The sequence below is a fragment of the Zeus faber genome (genome assembly GCF_960531495.2).
Source record: "Zeus faber genome assembly, chromosome: 9".
NCBI lineage: Eukaryota > Metazoa > Chordata > Actinopteri > Zeiformes > Zeidae > Zeus > Zeus faber.
The window spans coordinates 3626936-3651823 of record NC_137197.1 but is presented as its reverse complement, the minus strand read 5'-3'; the positions used below and the strand labels follow the sequence as shown (position 1 = coordinate 3651823).

Genomic DNA, 24888 nt, shown 5'->3' with positions numbered 1-24888 from the left:
AAACACTTCCAGTTGTCACAGATGCTAAACGAAGAAAATGTACCAGAATTAAAAAGCAAACCTGGGGGGGGAAAAAAAAAAAAAAAAAAAAAAAAAAAAAAAAAAAAGAACCTGAAAAATTTCTAGTGGTGGAAGATGTACTCTTGACACAAAATGACTTGAGACAAAGTTAAAGCACCACATTGGCATCTCTACTTAAGTATAACACAGCCTTTTAATAGGATACTGTGCAATCTGATTGGCTCCACAAAAAAAAAAAAAAAAAAAAAAAAAAAGCAACGCGACTGTGCTATGTAATAGAGTAAAGCTACGCATATTTGCTTTGAAATGTAATGGCGTGAAAGTCTGTACTTAAGTACTGTTACTTTCCACCCATCATAAAAAACCCTCCCAGGCTTCATTTCAAGAGTCTCCTATTAAAAAGAATAATCCTGATACTCCCGCATGCCACGGCAGGTAAAAATGGCCGTCGCAGATGTTTACACACTCGGCTATCTAACTGAACAGTTAAACAACAGAACATCCGTGTTTCCACTGCCATGTCCAGGCCCTGACGCTTGAATGTGTGTGTGTGTGTGTGTGTGTGTGTGTGTGTGTGTGTGTGTGTGTGTGTGTGTGTGTGTGTGTGTGTGTATGACTCACCGGGCTTTGCCCCCCCTCGCTCATGCAGTAGATCCTGGTCTGGTAGGCGCAGCCTGGCTTCAGGCTATCGCAGATGTGCTCCGTGGCCGGCCCCGAGTACACCAGCTCCCACGACAGCCCTGAACAGGAGGAAAACAAAACATTAGAGAAAAACAAAAACAAACAAACAAACAAAGATAAGTGTCTCCTGTCTATAGTGTCCGGTAAAATGGGTTCCACGTACCGCTCAAACCCTCAGAGAGCTCCACAACGTATTTTGTGACCTCTGCCCCGCCGTTGTCTTTCGGGGGTTCTGTAGAATCAAACGAGACAACCAACAAAAAAGCCAGAAATCAGTCTTATCTGTTTACCTCTCAAAACCTTGGACACGACAAAATATTCAGCAACAGTTTATCTGTAAATGACTAATATGAGGAGGCTTTCTATAGTTTTCGATAGCAACTCCAATAGTAAGCTCAATGGGTGGGCGTGGCTTCTTAAATGTATACTTTGATCTGATTGGCTGAATAAATGAGTAAGAACTAATTTACCACTGAGTAATGAGTATTTATACCTCTGAGATCAAATGAACGAGGGGGCGCTCTTTTAAAGAAAAGGACATGACTCAAAATTTGGAGTTTGCAACTACAAGTTGGTATAGTTCAAATTAAATTGTAATAAGTTACTTAAAAACCGTCACTTATTACAAGGTAAAGGAATTTGGTATAAATGGAACATGCGGATGACTTAGTTTAGATCAGTTTAAATGGAAACGACATTATTGCAACATTAAATTATTGAAAAATAACCAGACCATTGTGTTTTTTGTAATAATGTGTTTAAATTCCTTATATTGTTTAGTCTAAAGTGGGTTATTGCCGCTTTTTCCTGGTGAGCTTTCGGGAATACTCCCCTGGATTTAAAGACACATTGATTATAAAAGCACTAAACGTGTTTCGCAGCCTTTGCAACAGGACTGATCCAGACCTTGCGCAGACCTCTAGACTTCGATTGGATCTGAGCTCAAGTGATCTGGGTGGAAAGGCAATCCATGAAGGCTATTTACGTACGTGATAAACTTCGCCCACGGGTCAGAAATAACATTAAATCACAACAAACATAACCGCCGCCCGGAGAGCCCTCGACAAAAACAAACCTCGGCAAAGGAAAACTTTGGGTAAACTGAGTAACATCCCCTCCTAGGAACCAAAGCATGTGATGTTCGACCGTTTTAGTTTATAAATGACCTACTGATCACCATTACAACTTCCTACCGGGTTACATATTGCACTGGCAGAGTAGGGCTGTCAGGAGCACAACATTTTAGATGATGAATAATTGACATGCAAAAAAGTGCAATTAACAATTAAATTGTGATTATTATATATACTACCATCATTATATAAGCCTAGAACAGATATATATAGTACACACGCACGCACGCTATGTTAGCCATTTCAATAAAAACAAAGATCTGCTTGTGAATCAGACATTAAGAGGTGTATCAAACTGAACTGTATGTTAATGTGAAGATATTTAGTGTGAAAATCCTGCTTGATCATTGTAATAATAGACTCTTTAGAGATGTAAATAGCCTCTACTGGTCCTGCTTGAACTGTATCCCTAGGAAAGGTTCTCACCCCAGGCCATCTTGAAGCTGTTGGGTTGGGCTCTGCCCCGGATCACGGGCCTGCAGGGACAGCTGGGTCTGTCTGGGCTGGTGGTGAACTCTGCTACCTGACTGGGATTGCTCTTCCCCTCCGTGTTGTATGCTGCCACCTGCAGGTGAAGCCAACAAAATAAAAAATAAGTAAAAAATATAAAACGAGGTCAGCGTCACGCTCCTCCTGACAGCATATCTGCCGCTGCTGACGTAGATTGAAGCCGCTGTTACACTGAATACGACAAATGACAGCTGCCTGGGAGTCTCATTCATTTCTATGGACAGTCTGACACCGCATGCAACGAGCTCCGCCCTTCTGCGGCTTCTGTGTCCGGCACCAGGGGGCGGGTTCCCACAGTCTGATCTGCTGTTGGAGTTGTTATAAAGGCGGCTTGACAGTCACAGCGTTCGCACAAAGGTCATCTTGGTATTTTCCAGACATCAGGTGCTGACTAGACGCATGATCACAAGCAGGCGTCACTCGCCAAGATGCCTCCCTCCCCGCACACCTCTAACAGAGGCAATGATAAACTGTGGCGATTAGGGGATCTGTGATTTAGTGGCATTTGAATTTAACCCTGTGGGCCCACAGGAAGCTTGTGTCTGGTGCTCACTGCAGCACACACAAACCAGGGTAAGAAGAAAAACAAATCAATAGTTCCTCTAGTTCCACAATATTTATACAATTTATTAGGGATACAAACATTTTTCTAAGTCGACTGATTATTATAATTGTTTTCCTTGGTATTCGTGCAGAATAATGTGCACAGCTGCACGAATAGTTACAATAGTTAGAATTATGCAAAGAAATTGTTTAAAAACTATTGCTTTAAAAAGAAAAATAAACCGAATCGATCTTAACGCTCAAGTTGCATGAATAATCAACATTAAACAAATCCACATCGTACAACATGGAGTATATAATGCATTCAAGTACTGGTTCAAGAGGGGGAATAAGCCTTCAAGATGTTCATGGGTCAACCATGCAAACCAAAATCTCTGGCTTAGAATCCAGCGATAATTAACAGACCAAATTTAATTTATGGCCATTTGCAGAAAGAAGGTATAGTCGGTAACATTATCGGTAGATTTCATAGGAACTGACGTCAGCAGAGTATCCTTGGATGGAATACGACCTATTTAAGGGACATTTGTATAAATTGGCTCCAGAAGTAGGAAAATAGCCTTTAGACTACACAAAAGCCAGCTATAGCAATCTCTTCCACATCCCTGGCTTATTAAGAGTTATCAAAGATTAAAGGTCCCAAATTAAACTTCTTTTCGACAAGTTAATATAGGTCTCTGAGGTCCCCGTAACATGTCTGAAGCACCGAATTAGGCACCATGCACCCAATTCTAATGAGCCCCACTTGACGGAGGGAGAGGGGACAAATCTGAACGGCATGTTTCACCACATGTTTTCTGAAACAGGGAGCCCACAAAAACTGACTGTTGCCTTCACAGTCTGTGTGTTAGTCGGCCCATCAGAGACCCAAATGTATGTGCATAATCACTGAAAGTGAGTATCATAATATGTCCCATTTAATTATTAACAATTGTCAAACCCAGCTAACTTTACCACTCACTTTTGATGTTAACAGAGCTGAAAACCTTCTTCCAGAACATTGTTGATACCACGGTGAGCCAAATATTTTGCCAATGCCTCAGGGGATAACGTTGCTTTAAATCGATGGGTTGCCCAAAAAGTCCCAAAAATGACTGTAGCTTTCTCATCCACATGTAGAAGCAGATAACAGTATTAGACATTTTACCAAGAAACTTGATTTTTAGTGCAGTCGTTCACTTTGTACAGGTAGTAATCGTGGGCGTCAGCCATTTTGAGTTCCAAATTTCATTCCAGAAATCGATACATTGACTTGCCCGCGAACTGGACAACCCAACATCAAAGAGCTTCCAGAGTTGGAAATGGAAAAAGTAAAAGGGTTTTCTAGAACACGCTCATTTCTCAGGCTTATTCCCCATTTGGTGAAGTTTGTAGTTGCTACTAATCCCTAGCAGGTAGGGAAGAGGAAAAAGATCCAAATCCACTACTCCCTTAACAGACCCAGTGCGCCCCAAAAATTCAGCCTGACTTATTCAAGGCAGTGAGGACACTTCCTTTCATTTTTAATTAACCAATACAATTCTGCAGAGATGAAGAACCGGTTTTTCCAAGGGAGACTTGGCCAGGATAGGGAGCAGAACAAAATTAAAATGGTGGTTTCATACAATGATACAACAAAATAAGGCAGCAGATTAAATACAGAGGCATCCTAGCCTATGCCCAAATTCTTTCTTTTTAGATTGAAAACCATTTAATTAAATCAATTCACTGAGTTCATCGATCAAATCACAAGTGCAGAGTACATAAATAACCTTTGTACCTACATTAAGGTCAGAGAGCGCTCCCCACTGAAGGGACAGCGTTTTTAGGTGTATTTTGGGGCTGTGCTGTGGCCTCCCTCCTGCTTATGCTTGTCAGCTCCCGGCAAAGCGATGAGTCACCGTGCCGCTGCGGGCCTCGGCGACTCCCTCCCCGAACACCCAACCCGTCTCCAAAGAGCCTCGCTACGCCCTTGGATCGCTGGCTCAGCTTGGATGACACACGTTGCGACGCTCGCTTACCCGAAACTTGTACTTGGTGCTCCTGTGGAGGTTTCTGACCGTGCAGGAGAGCTCCTCGCCGTCGTAGCTCGGCTGAAAACCGTATCCCTGCGACGCAGAGGAGGAGAGTAAGACGGCAAAAAACAAAACACAATCACAGCAGAGACACAAAAGGGGTTTAGACAAATGACAACTCAGGGGGATTTGGAAAGCCAGTTAAATTGTTTTCATGGTCTTTTCTGGCAGCTGTTCAATGTCTATGGATTAGAGCCTTGTTGGACGGACGGACGGACGCACACGCGCACACACCATAATTTTGGAAAATGGTTAACCATATGTTTCCATCCATAATTTTTATGTTCCTATATTCAATGCCGATAAATGTTTCTTCTGCATGATGAGGTGGATGATTACAATCACTAGGTTATGGGATTATACTATAATAGTGCCATAAAATAGACAAAAAAGCCAATTAAAATGTTAAGTTATTTTTATGACATTTCAGTGTCAACTCAAATTTCATGATTCATGACTACTGAACATTTCCTTCCTTCCTGCATGCACGAGCAGCGCATCCCATTTTGAAATGCAACTGTAGGATTTCCAATCAAAATGGTCCTGACTAGCGTGACGCAGAAAAATAAAGGAAAACATTGAATTTCACACATGAAATAACAAGATTTTAATATAAACCTTGCATACAAATATGTATGTAATTTACACACAAAACATTAAAAAAGCAAAAGTGAACGTAAAACCAAATGTGGTTTTCTTTAACAAGCCTCACCGATCCTTCCTCCTCCATCTCCAGGACGTAATAGATGTCGTCCTCCTTAGGGGAGCCGGTGGGACGCTGCCACTGCAGGCAGAGCCAACTCACCCCTGCCCTCACCAGCTCAGGTGGGAGGGGGGGGGACGGAACGCTGCACGAGGTGAACAGGTCCACCACTTCACTGAACTCACTGGGAGGAGGGGGGGGGGGGAGAGAGAGAGAGAGAGAGAGAGAGAGAGAGAGAGAGAGAGAGAGAGAATTTGACCGTTTGACTTTGTTATTAGTAACTATATAACTGAGTGTATTTGGACATTTTAACAGAGAATAATTAAGACTAATCGGGTGTTTTGTTATTCATTCCTGATCTGGTGTTGAGCTGGAAAACCATTTCACGTTCCATGGTCACTCCACAAAGTGCATTGCGGAACGTCAGGATGTGTTCACTCAAGAATGCAAAGCATCATGGGAACAAATGGCGCCCTCAAACTCTAGATGGATGCAGCGTCTGAAGTGCATACAGGTACTCCTCACTTTACCACCTACCTGTTTAACCACCGTCCAGACTTAGGACCAGCTCTCTGACCAGTCTGTATTGTACACTGTGTACAATACCAAGCATCTCATCACCCTTTATATACTATATACATACTGCATATAATACATACCGTATATACACAGCAGCCACGCTCCCTACCATGAAATAACAGGTCCTTGCTTATCGATCAATTCTCTTAACGACCTGGTGCTAGGAACGGTACTCAGTCGTTAAGTGAGTACCACCTGTACTACCATACTATTTAGCACACGAAAATTAGTAGGCAAACGCATTCATCATGTCTGAAAAGCACCATTTGTTCTCAGAGAAACGCAGAAAATACTGGCTGACTCATCCCACACCCTCCACTCTGAGCACAAGCTTTCACCCTTTGGCAGACCATATAGTATAATACCCAAATGTAAACTCAATGGTTTTAAAAATGAATTTGCTTCCATCAAATACTGCATACTGTCTTGTGTAGTCTGTGTAATGTGCGCGGAGATGGTGCTGTGCAATTTATTGCTTCAATAGATGGATGAAGGAAAAAGAGATCCACCACTTAAATCCACAAATTCATGAACAGTGTCAGTGGTTGAATGTGCTTCCTGTTATGTGCATTTTGTGTGTACAATGATGTATGATGTGGTGTGAAATGCAGCCACAGCGTGTCAGACAAGCTGATGTACACATCAGTATATCTATGTTCATTGCACCATCTGACCATCCTGAATTCATAAAGGGTTAACTCCTCTTATCTGGAATCATTTCATTCATCAGATATTAATCCCACTACACTTCACGTTGCATGTAATGTATCTAATTTTAATTATATTCTCCAGTTCAATATTTCCTGATGATATATAGGATATATCCTAAGGATATTTCCCAATTTTTGTAATAAAATATTGCAGTTTTTAGAGTTTGCCACTCACAGCACTTTGCTGCACATGAGCACATGTATGAGCATGTGAAGAATAAAAACAGTGAACTTTGAGCTTGAAACACCGGATGCTAAGGACACCGTGGTAAACGTGGCCTCGTACCTTAGTCCCATGTCATTTTTGGCTGCAAGGCGGAACGAGTATCTTGAGGCCGGTGAAAGCTTGGTCACTCTGTACTGCTTCTGGGGGCCGTAGTAGCACTGCTCATACAGCCCAGTGCCTTTCCCCTTAAAAACAAGAGGACAGGAGCTTCAGAAGAGGTATCTGACCAGGGTCAGACTTACATTCAATACATAAAGACCCTTATAATACACATTTTAACTCAACATAAGACTTATCTATGGACAAATCATCTCTCTTTTGAAGAAAGTATTGCACATAAAGGTATACATATACGTGTATATTTGTATCTGTAAATCAAGATGTATATATTTGGTACAAGACAGAGGTCAGTAGCAACCATAAAAGCAAGTCTAGTTATGAACAAGATGATTCTATCCACTGTTATTAGAACAGTCCCCTTTATGTCAGATAGCAAGGTCAGAGATTAACTTCAAGGATTTTGGACTGCAGACTCAGGCAGGGTATTTGGAGAAGACCCAACAGTACCTCGTCCCACTGAAGAATGTAGTTCTGGATTTTGGAACCATTGTCACACGGAGGCTGTGGAAACACACAGGGTATTCAACAGCAGCTATATTGGGAAAGTGACACCACAACTATGCATAATAAATACATTTTACATTACATCATAATACATTTCCCCAATTTATAAATGTCACCTTCAAAGCAATTGATCATAAATTTGAGAAAAAAAACATAGTGGAGATCATTTGGACTTATTCTAAGTGTTAACTCTAACTTTTAGAGATGACATTCTCAAAATGGAGACACTTGAAAACATTTGGGGAAAGTTTTCAGCTCCATTAAAATATTTAGCTTTATTCAAGTACTTAGTTTAATTAAAAGCTAGTTATATCCAGGTGCTGTACATTTTGCCTGCTTGAGCTTTGTTTATTCAGTGGATATTTGCTGAGAATACAGCCACCGTCACACCACACACACACACACACACACACACACACACACACACACACACACACACACACTCTGCTTTGTAAAACCACAAATCCTCTGCAGCTGGTGAGTGAGCCAGCAGCGGTTCGGTGCCTTGCTGGAGGGCTTCTCAGCAGCAGTGTTTAGGTTCCTCACTGCTTATTACCTCAGACAGTCTGGAAATTTAAACTGGAGACCTTCTCAAACATCAGAAACCTGCTTTTAAAGCATTGCAGGCTCTCCCAATTATTCACTCCATAAATATCTTCCCCCTCCACCACCCAAGACGGGAAACTTTTGTGTTCTCAATGCTCACATCTTCAATGGGGAACTGGTGGCCAAAGAAATGTAAACGTAATACAAAAAAGTTGTGTGTGTGTGTGTGTGTGTGTGTGTGTGTGTGTGTGTGTGTGTGTGTGTGTGTGTGTGTGTGTGTGTGTGTGTGTGTGTGCCCGCTGACCTATAAATAGAGTAGATGCAGCCGCCCATACAAAACCTGTTGTGGGAGTTGAAGCCGGTGCCAACTGGCTGTTCTTAAGGTAACATTTCACTCCCAAATAAGTGCATCCTGGTCTGCGTTTACTGACATTGCATGCATTTAATTGCATGCCACCGTTCAAAGCCAATACCTTCCATTTAACTTCAAAGCAACTTCCTGTCATGAGGTTCTGCTTTGATGGAGCAGACATGACTTATTTTACTAGACTTCTAGAGTCTGAACAAATGATCTTGGTCAACGGGGCGCTTGGAAAGGTACATGAAAACAATTCAACATTTTCTGTAAAATGTTTGATGCCATAATTGTGTTCAATATTAATCTATTTAAATTTTATTTTTTACAAAAATGGAGTGAAGAGCAGATGTCAAACAGTAGAGTAGATATCCTTGTGCCTCTTTTCTGGAACAACAACAGATATCACTTTAGACACATCCTTTTGGGGTAAATCTGTTACTTTCCACAACAGGGACTTTATGTTTGCGTGTGACGTCAGTGAATCCCTTGTTAATCATCATTATATCAAAGTAAAAATAATTAATTTGTCAAAATCCTCAACACATCACATCACATCACAGACTGGGCTGCTACTTCTGATCTCCAAAATAAAAAAAAACATGGAGAAAACGTGTGCGCAGTACTCCCGTATATGGGGGCGGGTCTCTTCCAGGACTCTACCTTCCACTGGAGAACGAGGACGCTCTTGGTCCCGCTGGCCTTCCTGGGGGGGTTGGGGGTGTCGGGCTCACAGCTCAACGTGGTGAAGCTCACAGCCTCCGAGGGATTTCCATCCAAACAGTTACACACAGCCTGGATCCTGGAGACAGATGCATACTGGGTTTAAAAAAAAAAAAAAAAAAAAAAGAGCCCTTGGCTCATATTTTGCAGGGGATCCAGCAGATGGAAGGTGCACCAACCTGACATGGTAATCTGTTGCAGGCCGAAGGTCTTCTAAAGTTGCACTTAGTTCTTCTCCGCTGCGTCAAGAGGAAATTTGACGATAATTTCAACTGAGCTAAACAACATTTGCAGCTCATTGGTCCCATCAGGTTCAACTTGATAGCACTCCAGGTTCCAACATGAAGGTATTAAGGGACATTTACCCATCTTTGAAGACTTCTTATTCACTGGACCAACATAAGATCATTTCTAGGTGTCTTTAAAGGGCATAACTGTGTAAAATGAATCCCATTCACAAGTTTATTTTTTGGATTTGTCATGGATTCATTTTCTATTGGGGGTAAAAGGTCAGTGCAAAATATCGAGCAGATTTGGACAGTAAGTCAAGTCAAGTTTATTTACAAAGCACATTTAGAAATTACAAATGCTGACCAAATGAGCAGACAGGTCGATACTGCGCTGACAACTAAGATTAATGAAAGAATTGTGTACGAGGTGCAACAGCCCTTACAAAGCGACGGGTCTTAAGACGGGATTTTACGGTGTTAATATTGGTAAGGTGGTGCAAGATGTAAAGATTGTTACGAGAGACTTCTCATAACGGCTGATGAAACTACAGTTACCTCTTGTGATATCTCAAGGCTCCTGCTCACCTGTAGGTGCTCTTGTACTTCCCGTCTTTGCCGCCGTTAGAAACCGAAGCCTCATAGCTGAGGGGCTCTGGGAAGCTCTGGAGGTCCTCTGCACCGCCTTCCTGGCTCTCAAGCCTGCTGGGGGCAGTCCAGCTCAGCACTGCCCCTCTGGCATGAATGTCTGTTACCTAGGTTACACAGGGATGATGCGTGCATCAGGGTGTCTGCCATTAAATGTAAAAATGAATGACTTTTTAAAGAAAACAAGTCCATGAATATAAGAAGATTTTTGGACAAATCTTCTCCCCTGTACTCGATAAAGTATTGCAGGTAATATTTAAGGTAAGTACAATATATTTGGCACAGGGCAGCGGTAAGTATCAGGTAGAAATAGGGTACTCTATGAACTAGATGATTCTACTGTTATTATAACAGTCAGATAGTAAGCTACACCTGAATCCTTACAGTAAAGTTTCTAATTCTCTAAACTCTAATCAATGAAACATTCTATTATATCACAAAACAATTTTTGGCTTATTTGCCTGCACCGAGAATGAAGCTCTCAACTGGTCTATTGAACTGCTGCCCATTGTTTTTTTCCAGTTGACTGCACTGAGTGTACCGTGAAAACGCGCAGGTGCTTCTGAGCGGTTAGATTTCGAGTCCACAGTGAAACACACTTCAGAAACGGGCCCGAAACGTTGTGAACAAACAAGTTTGGTTGTTTGCATAAGAGGAAACATCACAGCGCAAACACTGTGACCAACACTCAACGAGCTGTGTCAAGATGGAGAGGCTTCAGAAAGCAAAGGACTCAAAGACATTCTCGGTTTATTTTTTAGGCTGCGATAGGCTAGTGCTCTAACTAGTGGTCAAGAATTACACATTTTACCTTTAAAATTGACCTGGTACTTTGGAAATTTAACCAAAACGACTTTTTTTTTTTTTTTAAACTACGATTTGGAAACAAAGCATTTTGTGACAATCTGAAGTGTCTAGACTATTCCTTCCCCCAATTTTGCCGAACATATAAATGATAAATCTATCCAAAGCCGGGAAGCAGGCTCTCCTACAGACAGCAAAGCATTCATATTGATTCAGAAAAATAATTTTCAGCATTCAGCAGAGCTGCTTAACAACCCCCGGGCATTTTATTTTACCCATTCTGTTTTTGAGGAGGTTTAAAAATAGGCTGAGCCGTGCTGCGGGGAGACTTCATATGCAGGGAAAACTCAATCGGGTCTGCGTCTCCTCTGCCCCGTCTGCCCCCTGGGCCCACCTTACCTCTCCGCTCTCAAGCTCACTTCACTAAGATGAAGCAGCAAAACAAAGAGGGGAAAAAACCCACAATAATACCCCTCGAAGCTAAACCTTCGACTTAATTCAAACTGTGCCCTTAGTGGTATCCATCACCTTTCCAATAGGTTTGGCTGCTTTTAAGAGGAGCTCACAGATCTATGACGTATCCTGTCTTGTATAAGCTCAATGATGCTGTCTCTAGTTAAACAGAGCATTCATAAAGAGGAACTGGTTTTGTACCTCATAAAATAGGAGGATATTCTATGAGAGAAATTTGGATGAAAGCAAACAATATTTTATTTTTTAACACCAGCAGTAGAAGAACAAACAACCTGTTTGCTTTGACGCAGAAAGATGCAGTGTACAAATGGACGATGCGATAAAGTTCTCTTTGAAACCAAAAAGGACATTTAGTCATTTAGCAGACGCTTTTATCCAAAAGTGACTTACAATTATTCAAACACCAATGAACGCAGCCACCAGGAGCAATTATGGGTTAAGTGTCTTGCTCAAGGACACGACAGTATGCAAGCAGGAGGAGCCTGGGATCGAACCCGCAACCTTGAGATTACTAGACGACCAGCTCTACCTTTAAATATACATATCGATTTTTTAATTAGTAGATGTATACACCTGTGGCCCACCAGAAATGGGCCCATGAACCAGTTCTGGATCGGGACCCACCAATTGAGTGAGAGATAGATAGATCAATCCGATTTGCCTTTAAGTGAAATTTATTCCTCTAATTTGTTTGAATACAATATTTTCCCCACGAAAGATTAGCTGTTCCTTGTGTCACTCGACACCCTTATTGTCACAGACCGAAATAAAGAACAAGGAAAATGAAAAAAAGGAAATCAGCATTCTTACGAGAGATTAATGACCGCCGACGTTGAGGTCTGACGGTACATTAGCAAATAAACAATCAGCCATATGGTCTCTAGTCAGCAGGTTTGATTACATTAACTAGCCATCAGCGAGAATTCATCACGGACGCTAACAGGACGCTTAATAGACCAACAACTGATTTAAATCCTATTGCGGCTGACAAAAGAAATTCAAACAAAGACATTGAAGGAGAAGGAGTGAATACGAACCACTGGTTTAGTGATGTTGCTCAGCGACGCCTGCAAGGCCCGAGCCTCCTCATCCAGCTCTACAGGGAGAAACACAGCAGCGGTCAGTGAGAGGCAGGGACACCCACACTGCAACGTGGTTCCTGCACAACTTTGGAAATCAAGGATGTTGACGTAGACAAAACTCTACCGTTGATGCTGAATTGGCATCATTGCCAAATTCAAAGAAAAAAGTATTTTATCTTAACGTTAGGAGAAAAAAAACAAAAGAGTGGTTTTGCTTGGGTTTCAGTAGATCTATAAACGTTCAATCCAACATAGAGTAAGCACCAAATAAAATCAGTATTGTATGTATATTGTATTTTACTAAATTGCAAGCTCTTGCAAATATTTCCATGTTGGGTTCAATTTGCATTATTTACTGCAATTGCAAAAACCCATTTTCTTGGAGTGTCATTCAGCTCTGAGGTGGTTTTCCTGGTTGCTCCCACCTGCTGAATTGCCGTTCCTGCTCCGCCCCGTCTGCTTGTCGGCTGCGGCCCCGCCAGCCTGCCCCACCTCGGGCTCCGCACCCCCCTTCCCTCCCACCCCATTGTGGATGTCGGGCGTGGAGGGGCTGCCGGGGGTTTTCTGCGGCGAGGGAGGGGGACTGTCCTTCACCTGCCCTCCCACTCCTCCTCCCCCTCCGCCCCCTCCGATCCCCCCGCCGCCACCCTGACGATCCTTCAGCTTCTTCTGCAGGCGCTCGTAGGTTTTGCTGGTCCGCTCGTCCCTGTGAACGAACTGCGGGCGTCCGTGTTGGCCGTGAGAATCTGTGGAGACTGAACAGAACAAAGACACAACACATGGAGGTGACTAAGATAAGAGGACAGACGGCAAACCGATATGCAGGCCGGAGAATGGGCCTTTTTACAAAACCACACAGCCTTAACAGCAGGGAGGGAGGGGGGGGAGAGAGAGCGAGCGAGCGAGAGGACAGAGACAGAGACAGAGACAGAGAGAGAGAGAGAGAGAGAGAGAGAGAGAGAGGGTGGAGGGAGTGAGAGGGATAACTTTCCAGGTAAATTCCACCGATAAAGCCATGTGAAAGCCTGAGCAGAGCGGCAGAGAAAAGGCTCCTTGTGTAACTGGAGAGAGCATTTAAAGCTCTGCTTACAAAAAGTGCCCTGCGAAAAACTCCACATTATTATTCGTCGGCGTCCAGCGAAATCACATAGTCATGAAATTATAAGGGCTGTACCCGATTCAGAATTTTGTCAGTCGAATCGGATTCGGCTCGGCTCTTCCTATAGGGGAGATAAGTGCCATCCGGGGGGCGGGGGTGCATTTAAAGCACCTGTCTCCCTCTGCGACGGTACAGACAACGCCACCGATGGGGCGCCTGCGATCGGCGCACCACAGTTAGTTTTCAGTTTAACTGCACTGGAGGTTATTTAACATCTGCGTATGGAACGAAACCGTGCGTAATGGGCTCACTTTCTCCATGACTCTCCCAGTCACACCCTCTACATGCATTCTGCGCAGAAAATAATCTTAGCGAGTCAATTCCTCATTGAAATGTTATCCTGTGCATTTTGTATTCTGTCAGTTCTATGCTATTAATGTTATGCACACTGACAAACAAAAACCAACCAAAAAAAACAAAAACGACCGCCCCACCAGAATCTCAGTCGACTGACTGGTTTCCGACTGATGATTCGACTCGTCGACTTTCAGGGGGCAGCCCTTGAAATTATCATGTTGAAATGTGTATAAAGCACATTTTCACACGATACATGGAATATAAATTCAGTTTTTTTTCTGGCCATATGATTCAATTTGATGAGGCCAGGTTGAAATTGATGATTCATAAGCAGATAACGTGATAGAGATATTAAGCAAATTCCACATTTTTGATGAATACATCACAATATAAATATTAAATCTATCTCCCAGCCAATACATTATATGTCCATATTGTATAAATTCTGCAGTAACAATACAATTTGCAGCACTTGTGGGGTTTTCAATTTTTATCCTTGAGCAGCAACAGTCCAACTGTTGTATTTTTGAAAACTAGAGTTTAGACCTGAAATCCGACCGTAAATTACCACAAGCTTCAGAGGGCTTCTTTAACACCCCATACATTTTTGTTATGTTGAAAATACAAACAGATAATGTGATAACTATTAGTAGTAGTACTTATATAGTACTCCAGGCAGCCTCCCCCGGCCCTGGACTAGAAGCCCATCAGACTCACCCTGCTCGGAGTAGATGTGGGCCGGATGGTACTGAGAGATGTACTGGGAGCCCATGTCGCCCACCATGCCCGTGTACATGTGGGGCGGCGGGGGCATCATGGCGGGGTGTGGAATGAAGGCAGGCAGGTGGGCGTGCGGAGGAGGTGGAGGGTGGTGGAGAGGCGAGTGGCCCCCCGGATGGAACTCCGGCTGCTGGGGCATAACCAGAACCCGCCGAACCCCATTCTCCTCTATGATCTGTGTAGAGGGAGACAAGTTAATACAACTCTCAGCGGTGGTAGGCCATGCTATGCCCGGGGAGCGCTATCATTTATTTATTTTAGTTGGTGTTTTGGTGGTATCCTTGTGTGATCAAATATAGACACTGTGGTAATTTAAATAATGGAACTTGCCTGCGAAACGTAACCACGAGGCACATAGATTGGAGGCACTGAACCATTTGGAGACATCATGGGAACCTGAGCAGGACCTATGGGACAGAATAAAGTCGCTCAGACACTTTGACCCCGACACCAACGCACCATCAACACCCTGCTTGAACATGGCCGTTGGAGGCTTCCTAGCCAAGTGAAATTCAAGCACTTTTTACAGCACTCTCACTGCACATAACAAAACTTTCATCACCCTAACGCTTTCGTGGGATGTAGGTGAACCGCTGTATATTGGAGAACCAATAGGTTTATTACAAGTGGACACTAAATTGACATTTGCCAACAAAATGTCTTGGTTTATTGATTTCTAATTATTTCCTTGTCTAATGAGAACATTTTCAGAATTTTCCAGGCATTGAATTGAATTTCAATCTGAAAATAAATCCAGTATTTTCCAGTCACATCTTTGAATTTCAAGCCCATTTCTTACCATCAAAAGGCAACATAAGAAATGTTTATTTTAATTTACCCACTTAACGTAACTAACTGTAACTTGCATACTTTAACTTTCAACATGCTTAACAACAAACCATTGGCAGAGTCAGAAGGAGGAAACTCCTATCCTGCCATATATAGTCAACGCTTCTTTTTTTCAATAACCAACAGACGAGTGAAAAGAAATTCCACCACATAACTATGTTTAGCTTAAATCCTGGGAAATGCAAGAAGGCCACTTCACTAAACTGCTGAGAAACAACAAAGTTTCCTGAGTGTGTTTGTAGGGAGCCAGTAGGCAGCTTAGATCAGCTCAGAAAAAGAGAAAGCTCAGCAGAAAGCCAGAGAGAGGGAGCGAGTGGGAGGGAGAGAGAGACTCTGTGCCAAGCTTGCACATTCCTCTCCTTGCAAACCCAAGAGATAAACAGCAGAACCCGAGGCCACGTGGCACTTAGGACAGCCAGCAGACTGCACACCAACCTCCCCGTTCCCCCGCGGAGTTTTCCTTCATGTCGCGGTGGCAAACGGACGGCGTCCGGTCGTTCAGCGGCCCACACTGCTCCATGGACTCAGATCAACCCTCCCTGCTCCACCTGACCAGAGACATCCAGGCTCCACCTCTCTGATCGAGAGGAGTTGGCGACAAGTTTTCTTCAAAATACACATCAGCACACACAACAACATGAGCCTGGTGCTCAGTGGCGACCCCTACAGCTCAAGCCAAACACCCTGCGGTGCTCTTTGGACCGCAGTAAACACGTACTGCTCTTTGATCCCTTGGGTGCAAACTGGACAGCTGGCTGCATTTACAAGCACACAAATAAAAGGTTGATGGCACCTGCTAAACGCTCAGGTGGGCAAGGAAAACACAGCTAAAGAAACAAAAGGATGCAAGAAAGGAAGCAATCCAGACAACCATATCACGACCATAGAAAACCAAACATTGAACAGCGTAGAATTTGAGAGAGAAAAAAATGTTGATTCAATCTGTATGGTGAACGGATATCATCCAGGATGCTGGTTATTATTGTGATGGCTTGTGTTGTTGCATTATAGCAAAGTGATGACAGAAAGAGGATATTGATCGGCAATAATCAAACTCATCCTTAGTTTAGATTAATGGTTGTGTGAAGCACCACTATTCAAGTCCACAAAAACCCCCATCATCAGTCACCCTCCCCTGTGACCGCTGAGACGATGCCAGTCCAGTCTCATGGCACTTGTGAAAAAATAAATAAAAATAAAAAAAGTTTTACATCGATATAATACCGAGTACTAAGGGAATTGTTGATGGAATCCATGGTCTGTAACAGGGACTGTATATCATGATGAGAATATACAATGCAATTTGAGCATTCCATTTGACTGTGAAAAAGTCATACAATATAAAATTTAGTCCATTAATCAACTTTATTTGAAAATCTGTTTGCTTTCTCAGGCATCAATGTGTGCCATTGATTAGTGAGAATGTAACGATTCCACACTGTCGCCATGGCAGCCTTGGTGAAGGGGTCCAGTCAAACCAGCGTCTGACGGCAAAATGTTGCACAAAATCCAATGTAATCGTAACGATCAGTATATTCTTCGGGTAGTGAAGTTAATCTTCATGACTTGGACACACCACCAATAGCAACCTGCCTTTTGACATGTGGACCTGTGAAGGTGCAGTCCATTGGAAGGAAGGAGAAAAAAAACAAAATACAAGCTAGCTTTTTAGTAGTTCCCTATCATCGTATTTTATACAATTCTCCACTGCGAGAAAATATAAGGTTTACACAAAAAAACCGCATGGTTTACATTGAGTTGAAAGGCAGAAGTTAATGATGTAATAACGTTTGCTTTCTCCTTTTTATTTGCTGAGCTTCCCAGCATACAAACCAACTTTTTTGCCTGCTTTAGCACCTACTGAACCAACGCTATTTTATTTCCATTCCATATGAAGAATGCAAAAAGAGGAGGTGCTCAAGGAACTACACTGTGCCAAACCCGCCCGGTCTGTTTGACGGTCACGTCTGGCCATGTACGTCAAACACAAGAACATCTATTTCACAAAAACATGCCTAGGAATTCCGCACAGCCAATTTGTGGCGTGAACAGGGCCACAAACAGAGGTAGGGGCGCTTTTTGAACATTTGTTTTGGTTTGTGAAAAGACAGTCCGGCTGGGCCATTCTGACAGCACTGCAGCTGCTTTAGCAGCTGACTCAGATACTGTAGAGACAGTTTGCATGAAATTGAAAAAGGATGAACAAACACGCTTCATCTGCCAAAGCTCTAGATCAGTCAGTGCACTGCGATGGCCACTGTGTACCAGGAGATGACAAAACACTTTCTATTTGTGTTCTATTTACTATTTATGGGCAAGGAAAAGAAATTAGTCTCATAAATGATTTTATTCCAATTAGAATATATTAGTACTTCTTTGTGCTGGAGTACCCCCCCGCTTGCCCGACACAAGACCTCAGACAAAAAATTCCATGCAGGGAGCTTGAGAGAGCTCAGCCTGAATGAAATGTGCCTGGCAAGCAGACTTACCCCCTTTCATTGATTTCAGATTACAATATCACTGGAGTGGTAGTTCAAAGTGTACACTGTTAACTCCACCTGCTCTCAAAGCCGACAGATTAAGGTCTGCCTGCGTCACGCTGGGCTCAGATGCATACCTGCCTGCTGGATGAAGAGGGCTGGTCGGCCACCGAAGCCCAACAACAGGGGATACCCATAGGACTGGGCCATATAGGAGAATTTATCATTGCCATAACCACAGGGAATAGGTTATATGTTCAGTTCATTAAACTACATGGGCTTCAATAGACTCCTTAACCCAGCATTAGCATCAGCTGCTTCTCACAGGTGAGAATCCTTGCATTTAAAATCAGCAGTTTGTGATCATTTTCAGTGAGAGAGCCACATAATGGACTGGACAAATGCAACTGGTACCTATGATGGACAGGATTGCAGGGGTCCATCAACTATCGCTCACCTGTAGTAATGGCCTAAATAAGCTGCCGGGCAACACCGGACAAGAATGCGATGTGTATATGATGACACCAGTGGCGTCTCCCTGGCAGATCACTCCCTCCGACACTGTCAACGAGGTGATTTACTCTACAGTCCATCGGTGGTGAACACTAAGACATGAAGGGACAATAAAACGCCCCACACGAGCCATAACATGCATGTGTGTTTTGAGATATCTAGATATGTGTATATATATCTATATCTACAGATAGATATTTATAGTTATTTTTTACTGTCAATGTGATACTAGAAGAGCCACTTGCGGTTGGTCAGGTCATAACTTCTCATTTAAACTATAAAATGGTGTATGTTGAAATGACAATGTTTTGATGTCATGAAGATCTGATCACACGGAGGGACAACAAACGATGGGTTTAACGTCTGGCCGCAGCACATGATGAATCACTGCTCAACACACCTCCACGGGGCTGCTTTGCATTCACTGGCTCCGAGAGTGTGGGGGAGAAAAGAGATGGATGAAGTAGGTGAGGGGGTAGCGAGAGAGAAAATACAATGGATATGCAGGGGGCGGGGGGGGGGGGGCATACAGGTGGACAAAATAAAAGATAGATGAAGAGAGATAGATGGAAAAAGAGTGAGACAATGAGAGGGTTTTTCTGAAACCATCATGTCAATAAAGCTTCACTACACGCACAGAGAGCGAGAGCTGCTCTTACATCACACTGACGCATGAGAGTCGACAGGCATCAGATAGCAAAGGCCACATCCCCCTCTATCCTCATCCATCTCCCCCCTCTCATCTATCACCTCCCTCTCCCGAGTCTCTCTCCTCCCCACTGGAGCGCTCATAGCGCTGACGTGGCCGCTAGCGATCTGCCCAGAGCGCTGTCTCGTCATTCACAGGGTTTCTGTGTTGGCCATTTGTAATATATCTACAGTTACAAACCCAAAAAAGACCTATAATATGGTTGTTTGTTTGACTATTATTATATCATGTATATTAATGTAGATTAAATATACTTGTGTGATTTACACTGGAAGCAGAATTTCGAGGTAATAAAGTATCAACCTCAGTGTTGAGGCAGTTGTTTATCTCCCTTCAAATTTGACAGTTTTACATACTGTATACACTTGTTAATATTGAATTATTAGTTCATTTTCAGTATTCTTTTCGTGCTTGTGTTCACCTCATCTTTTCTATTCACAGACTAGTAGACTTCTTGCTGCAGACCATCCATCAACTAGCCGATGACTAATTTATTTTGCACACCTCTGGTGGACGCAGAGGAAACCACAACAGGAAATGCATCAGCGCCATTCCTCTGTATAAAAGCGGCCGGTTGCCGCTGCGCCAGGAATAGCCGCAAACACAGCGCCCGTCCTGGGAGTGTACCCAGCGGTCCAGTCCAAAAAACACCCTGGGAACGCCGTCACCTCCCTCCCTGTTAATATTACACAACCCCGGCTCCGAGTGGGTGGAGGAGCTGGGGGCAGATCATGAGGGAGGGGTGAACGTTTGGGTCACGGTGGGAGTTAAAAAGGGGAGAGTGCCAAGAAAGGATGCACTGATACGGATACTGGTCCCGGATATCTGTTCGATACCAAGTAAAAAGTACTAATACTCTGACTACTACAACTTCAGCATGCTTATCGCTTTGTGCCAAGCTTAAGCAAGTGGAGTATTGTGTGTGTCATTTCACTGCGTTATACAGTATATTGGTTTATACTTAAGTTGGAAGTTGGAAGAAATATAACCATCCATCAGCAGGGGTGAAGGAGAGAAGTAACCAAATTAAGAACAAAAACTTGCCTCTTTTGAAAATGTACTCAAGTAAAAGTCCAAGTATTTAAAGTTTACTCAAGTGATACTAAAGGTTTAGAACAAAGAATTGGAATCAGGAGAGACAAAGTGCCATGTTTGTGTGTACATATGCATGATGGAGGCAATGAGGCAATTTTGGTGCCCTCCGCCCTAGCATCCACCTGCACCCCCCACGCCTTCCTAAAATAGACTGAAATAACACAACTCAAATAAGACTTGACATAGAACACTAGAACACACAGGAACGGCAAGACTTGATTCCAAAATAGAAGCATCCATCACAGCCCGACTGTCAGGGACGGAAGGACTGAGGTACCGATCCCATCCCTTCATTTCACTGAACAGTGCAGAATCAGACGGTGAGACTGGGCTCATTTCAACATGATGGTGGCGTGCAATCCATTTTTAAATCCATGTCTAAATTCAAATGTGACCCCATGATTTTTGTATTGTGGATATCATACAAATAACACTTTTTGGTGTGAATAAGAGAGAGAGAGGGAAAAACAAGGGAAGTGGAGGCATTGCTGGATGATATTGGCAAATTTTCCACACAATAATTATGTTCATATTTTGTCTTAATGATGCAATATTAATGATGCAATATGATGCATTAGTATTTGGATCTTCAAATACAAAACTGCACTCCAGTGAGATGTATTTTTATGGTGTTCCCTCAGCATTCTGTTCCCAATCCACTTTCACTGTTGGCCTTTGATGTTGCTGCCATATGTAATTCTTTGATTAGATTTTTTTTTTTTGTGAAAAATATAAATCACCAAAAACTGTGGTCTTGGCCAAATGCTGTTATGGTGAAAGCCGCTCTGATGCATCTTCGTGAGCAATACGCGGCGTCGCTACGGTGAGAAAAAAAGGTGATTGGGGGGGGTGGATGTTTTTCGGGCTTAGTCGGCATGAAGAGGGCCGCCGTTGGCGAAAGGGGTCCATTAAACTCTGAGTGAGTGCAGAGGGAGCCGCCTGGATTATTAATTAGAGTTAATCAAGTGTCTCCAGCCACAGATCCAGGGGAGGAGAGGGAGAGGATCAACTGACTGAGGTTAATAATTACAACCAAGCGAGGGGAAAGGGGCCCATTGTGGAGCCAGGCCCCGACGGTAAAACGGAAAAGTACTAATTGGAAATTAAGACCCAAACATCTTTCTTTAGTCAGAGATTGTGTGAAGGCAGTTTTTTTTTTTGGTGGCGCGACAAAACACGATCCCCCCCACCCATCCCGAGAAGAGAAGATTTCCAATCTCCTAAGAGGGCTGTAATTTGCGATAAGTAACATTTCATTACCCGATTACAGAGGCACGGGCGTGTCCGCCTGTGCCGGGAAAATCAGCTTCTTTCTTCTGCAGCACCAGTTCAGAGTACTCAGTTTATACTTTTAAGGTGGAGGAGGTCGGGGCCTGAGGGAGGAAACTGCTCAGCAAACAAGGCAACGGTTAAATAACAATAGCTTTGTTTTAGGAGTAAGCAAACATGTAAATATTTCATGGCATCCGCCCAGGTTCTGGGCAGAGACAGCCTCACCGGTGTGAGTGATGCTCATGTCAGTCGACTAAGAAGTGGACGAGTGGAAGACTAACTCTTCCTGTTTGCATTTTCCACCCGAGAAAATAAACTTCCTTTAAACCTTTATATTTAAACACCCGTGCAAAGTACCAAGTTGGTCAGAGTCACATTTCTTGGCAAAGAACATTTTAAAGTGATGAAAAGACAATGATTAAAAAGAGACAACACTTTCTCTATTCTCTTTATGAAATATGTAGGTTTTATCCTTTAAGTTCTCAGTAACAACTCAAGCAAAGGCTTTGATTAGCTCTGATGTTTGTTAGTCATCATTTTGGTGCATGAACTGTCACAACTGGAAAGTGGTTTGTCGTTTCTCTACGGTATATATATCTCTAGGATAAAGATATAGCAAAAATATATGTAAATCAAAGGCCAGTTATGTTAGTTATGCCTTACTAGGGGTCATGTAGGCGGTTTCGAAATCTTTGATTCATTACATCTCATTTTGGTCACCTTCAGGTAAAAAAACAAAAAACAACAACAACAAAAAAAGGTAACAAATCTGGTGATAATGCTGATGATGACATAACAAATAATACTGCAATAAAATCAAAAATGGCCGGTGAAGCTCGAGCTTTGCACAAATGACCAAGCAGGAGCGGAGCTTCCTTTCCGTGCATGTCCGTTCTGACTGGAATTGTTTTTATTTCTGGCTCCTGAACCCGGTTCAGGTTGGGCAACTTTATTTCTTCTTGCAACAAATGAGACAGCAACAAGATCAACACTGAACTCGACATTTTACCAGAGATAAAGCTACCGAGACACAACAAATAGTGGTGGAGTGTCATTCATCTCCTCTCCACCTCTCTTTCTCTCCTTTGTCTCTCACTTTAGCCTCACGCCTCCTTTCCCTCCCAGCAAATGGACTTCATTTGATATGGTGTTTTTTCGAGTCCAGTGCCACGAAGGTGCTTGACAACACACACACCTCAGATTTAGCCCCATATCCACATCCATTCTTCACGGGTTGCAGCAGCAGCCATGTGTCTTGCACAAGAACACCCTGACACACTACCAAGGAGGAGAAGGCGGGGATCGAACCAGTGACCCTCTGATGACGAGACGACCCCTGCACCTCCCGAGCTAGCGGCGCCCTGAAGTAACACAGCAAAGGGAGAATGAGTCACAAGCTCGTTCATTCTGAGATCTACTCAAAGCAGAGGCCGTGAATGAATAATCTCCGGTGTGTGTGTGTGTGTGTGTGTGTGTGTGTGTGTGTGTGTGTGTGTGTGTGTGTGTGTGTGTGTGTGTGTGTGTGTGTGTGTGTGTGTGTGTGTGTGTGTTCTGAGTCCTTGGACTAAAAATAAATACATTTGAAAAATGGAGGAGGATGGTAATAAAGTGCAAACACATCTGTGTTTGCAGTTTAATTATGTTTAATTATGACAAGCGTATGCGATGTGTCATATTGGTGTGAGGCGTAGTCAGGCGTGTGCAAAGTGTGTAATGCATGCCATGTGTATCCTTTTCCTGTGTAAATAGATAAATGGACGCCAGCCTTGGCTCACCTTGCGTGGTGAGTACAAACCGGGGACAGGGCAGCGGTGGTGTCAAGCTTCAACACAAATCCCTGTTAGCCACAGCCAGAACACCTCCTCTAAACACACGACGACAATGGATTCTCAAAACAGATGCTTTAGGTGAATTGAAGGGTGAGAATTGAGTCAGAGAGAGGGAGATTGAAAATAATCCAACAGGCTTTCGAATCAAAAAGCAAAGTTAAATTCAGAGCTTTTTCTTGTGTTTTCATAAAAATGTAAATCCAATTTCAAAGACATTCTATCAGAAAAAATAAAGACATTTTAATTTACAGTTTACCTTGTACCATAATTGAATTTTCAGAAATTCACATGACACGTGGGAACCCTGTGGTAAGCAAATATTTCTTCATGGTTGCAATATTTAATTTAGTAAGACTACAATTAGCATTATCAGCCATGTTATGCAAGATATCTTTAATTTGAAATACAATGCGAAAGCACGACTCCCACACATGGGGCAAGAAGCAAATTTTGTTGGATTTCTTGTGCATTAGTCATTTTGCCACTCTTTTTTACGGTTTTATGACTGCAGATACTAAAGCCAAGTGCGGTGAGAGTTTCTCCTCTTTAAACGGGCTGCAGTGCGTGGGCTTGGCAGAGCGCTCCGAGAGGTATGGTTGCCCTCTCCTGAGTGGTGTCAGAGGTTCAACAGCACCAGCTCCTGGATGCTCCGTTTCATTAACGAGAGACTCTGCAAGTCGCCTCTTTGGAAAACAGGCGAATGAGGACCATCGCACCCAGAGGAGTGGAGGTGCTTTAAGACCAGAGACAATGGCCAGGCCGGCTGGACCAGCAAGGAGAGCGAAGGGAAGAGGGTGCTGGCAATAGGGCTGCTGACAGAGTCCAAACCCTGGGACACATAAACAGACGCAGTCCCTGCTTAGCTACTTGTCAGTGTGCCAGAGTGTCAGTCTTGGCTCCAGCAGGAGAAGACACATCTCTATCAGGTTCAATGTGCCCAGTGGAACCAGATGCTTCTCTCAGCCACTAAATAGAGACTGAATCATCTGGAGTGACGCGACCCACTGGCAGACCCAGTCGGATAAAAGCAGCGCACCTAATGAGTCTGACGCTACTGATGCTGACTGGCTGCGGCCGTCTCCGGCCCGATCAGGTGGGCTCTCGCTGTGTGTCCTGATGCACGCTCGCATCAGGACGCCCAAGGCCGAAGTGCTGAAATATTGACAGGGAGGCATGTCTGCGAGCACGCATAGCTCTCCCCCGTGGCAGGGCGATAAGAAGAAGTGTGCTAAATGGCCACA

The 24888-nt window shown here is 43.3% G+C and overlaps 1 protein-coding gene across 3 annotated transcripts in view; it reads right to left on the bottom strand.

Annotated features, from left to right (window-relative positions):
* fndc3a (fibronectin type III domain containing 3A) overlaps positions 1-24888 on the bottom strand; it is a 68246-nt gene that overhangs the window by 16922 nt on the left and 26436 nt on the right. Inside the window, exons 1-15 of one of the 3 annotated variants that reach the window (XM_080006409.1) lie at positions 16185-16307; positions 15231-15307; positions 14838-15075; positions 13090-13419; positions 12620-12678; positions 10245-10411; positions 9609-9668; positions 9370-9508; positions 7749-7802; positions 7242-7366; positions 5676-5850; positions 4910-4996; positions 2262-2400; positions 866-934; positions 643-761 (exon numbers count right to left, since the gene is read on the bottom strand). In XM_080006409.1, coding sequence (XP_079862535.1) covers positions 643-761; positions 866-934; positions 2262-2400; positions 4910-4996; positions 5676-5850; positions 7242-7366; positions 7749-7802; positions 9370-9508; positions 9609-9668; positions 10245-10411; positions 12620-12678; positions 13090-13419; positions 14838-15075; positions 15231-15307; positions 16185-16269 — 1923 coding nt within the window. In that variant the 5' untranslated portion in view covers positions 16270-16307. Of the gene's footprint in view, positions 1-642; positions 762-865; positions 935-2261; positions 2401-4909; positions 4997-5675; positions 5851-7241; positions 7367-7748; positions 7803-9369; positions 9509-9608; positions 9669-10244; positions 10412-12619; positions 12679-13089; positions 13420-14837; positions 15076-15230; positions 15308-16184; positions 16308-24888 lie in introns of those variants that run through there. The other 2 variants (XM_080006407.1, XM_080006408.1) reach the window with 2 other exon arrangements.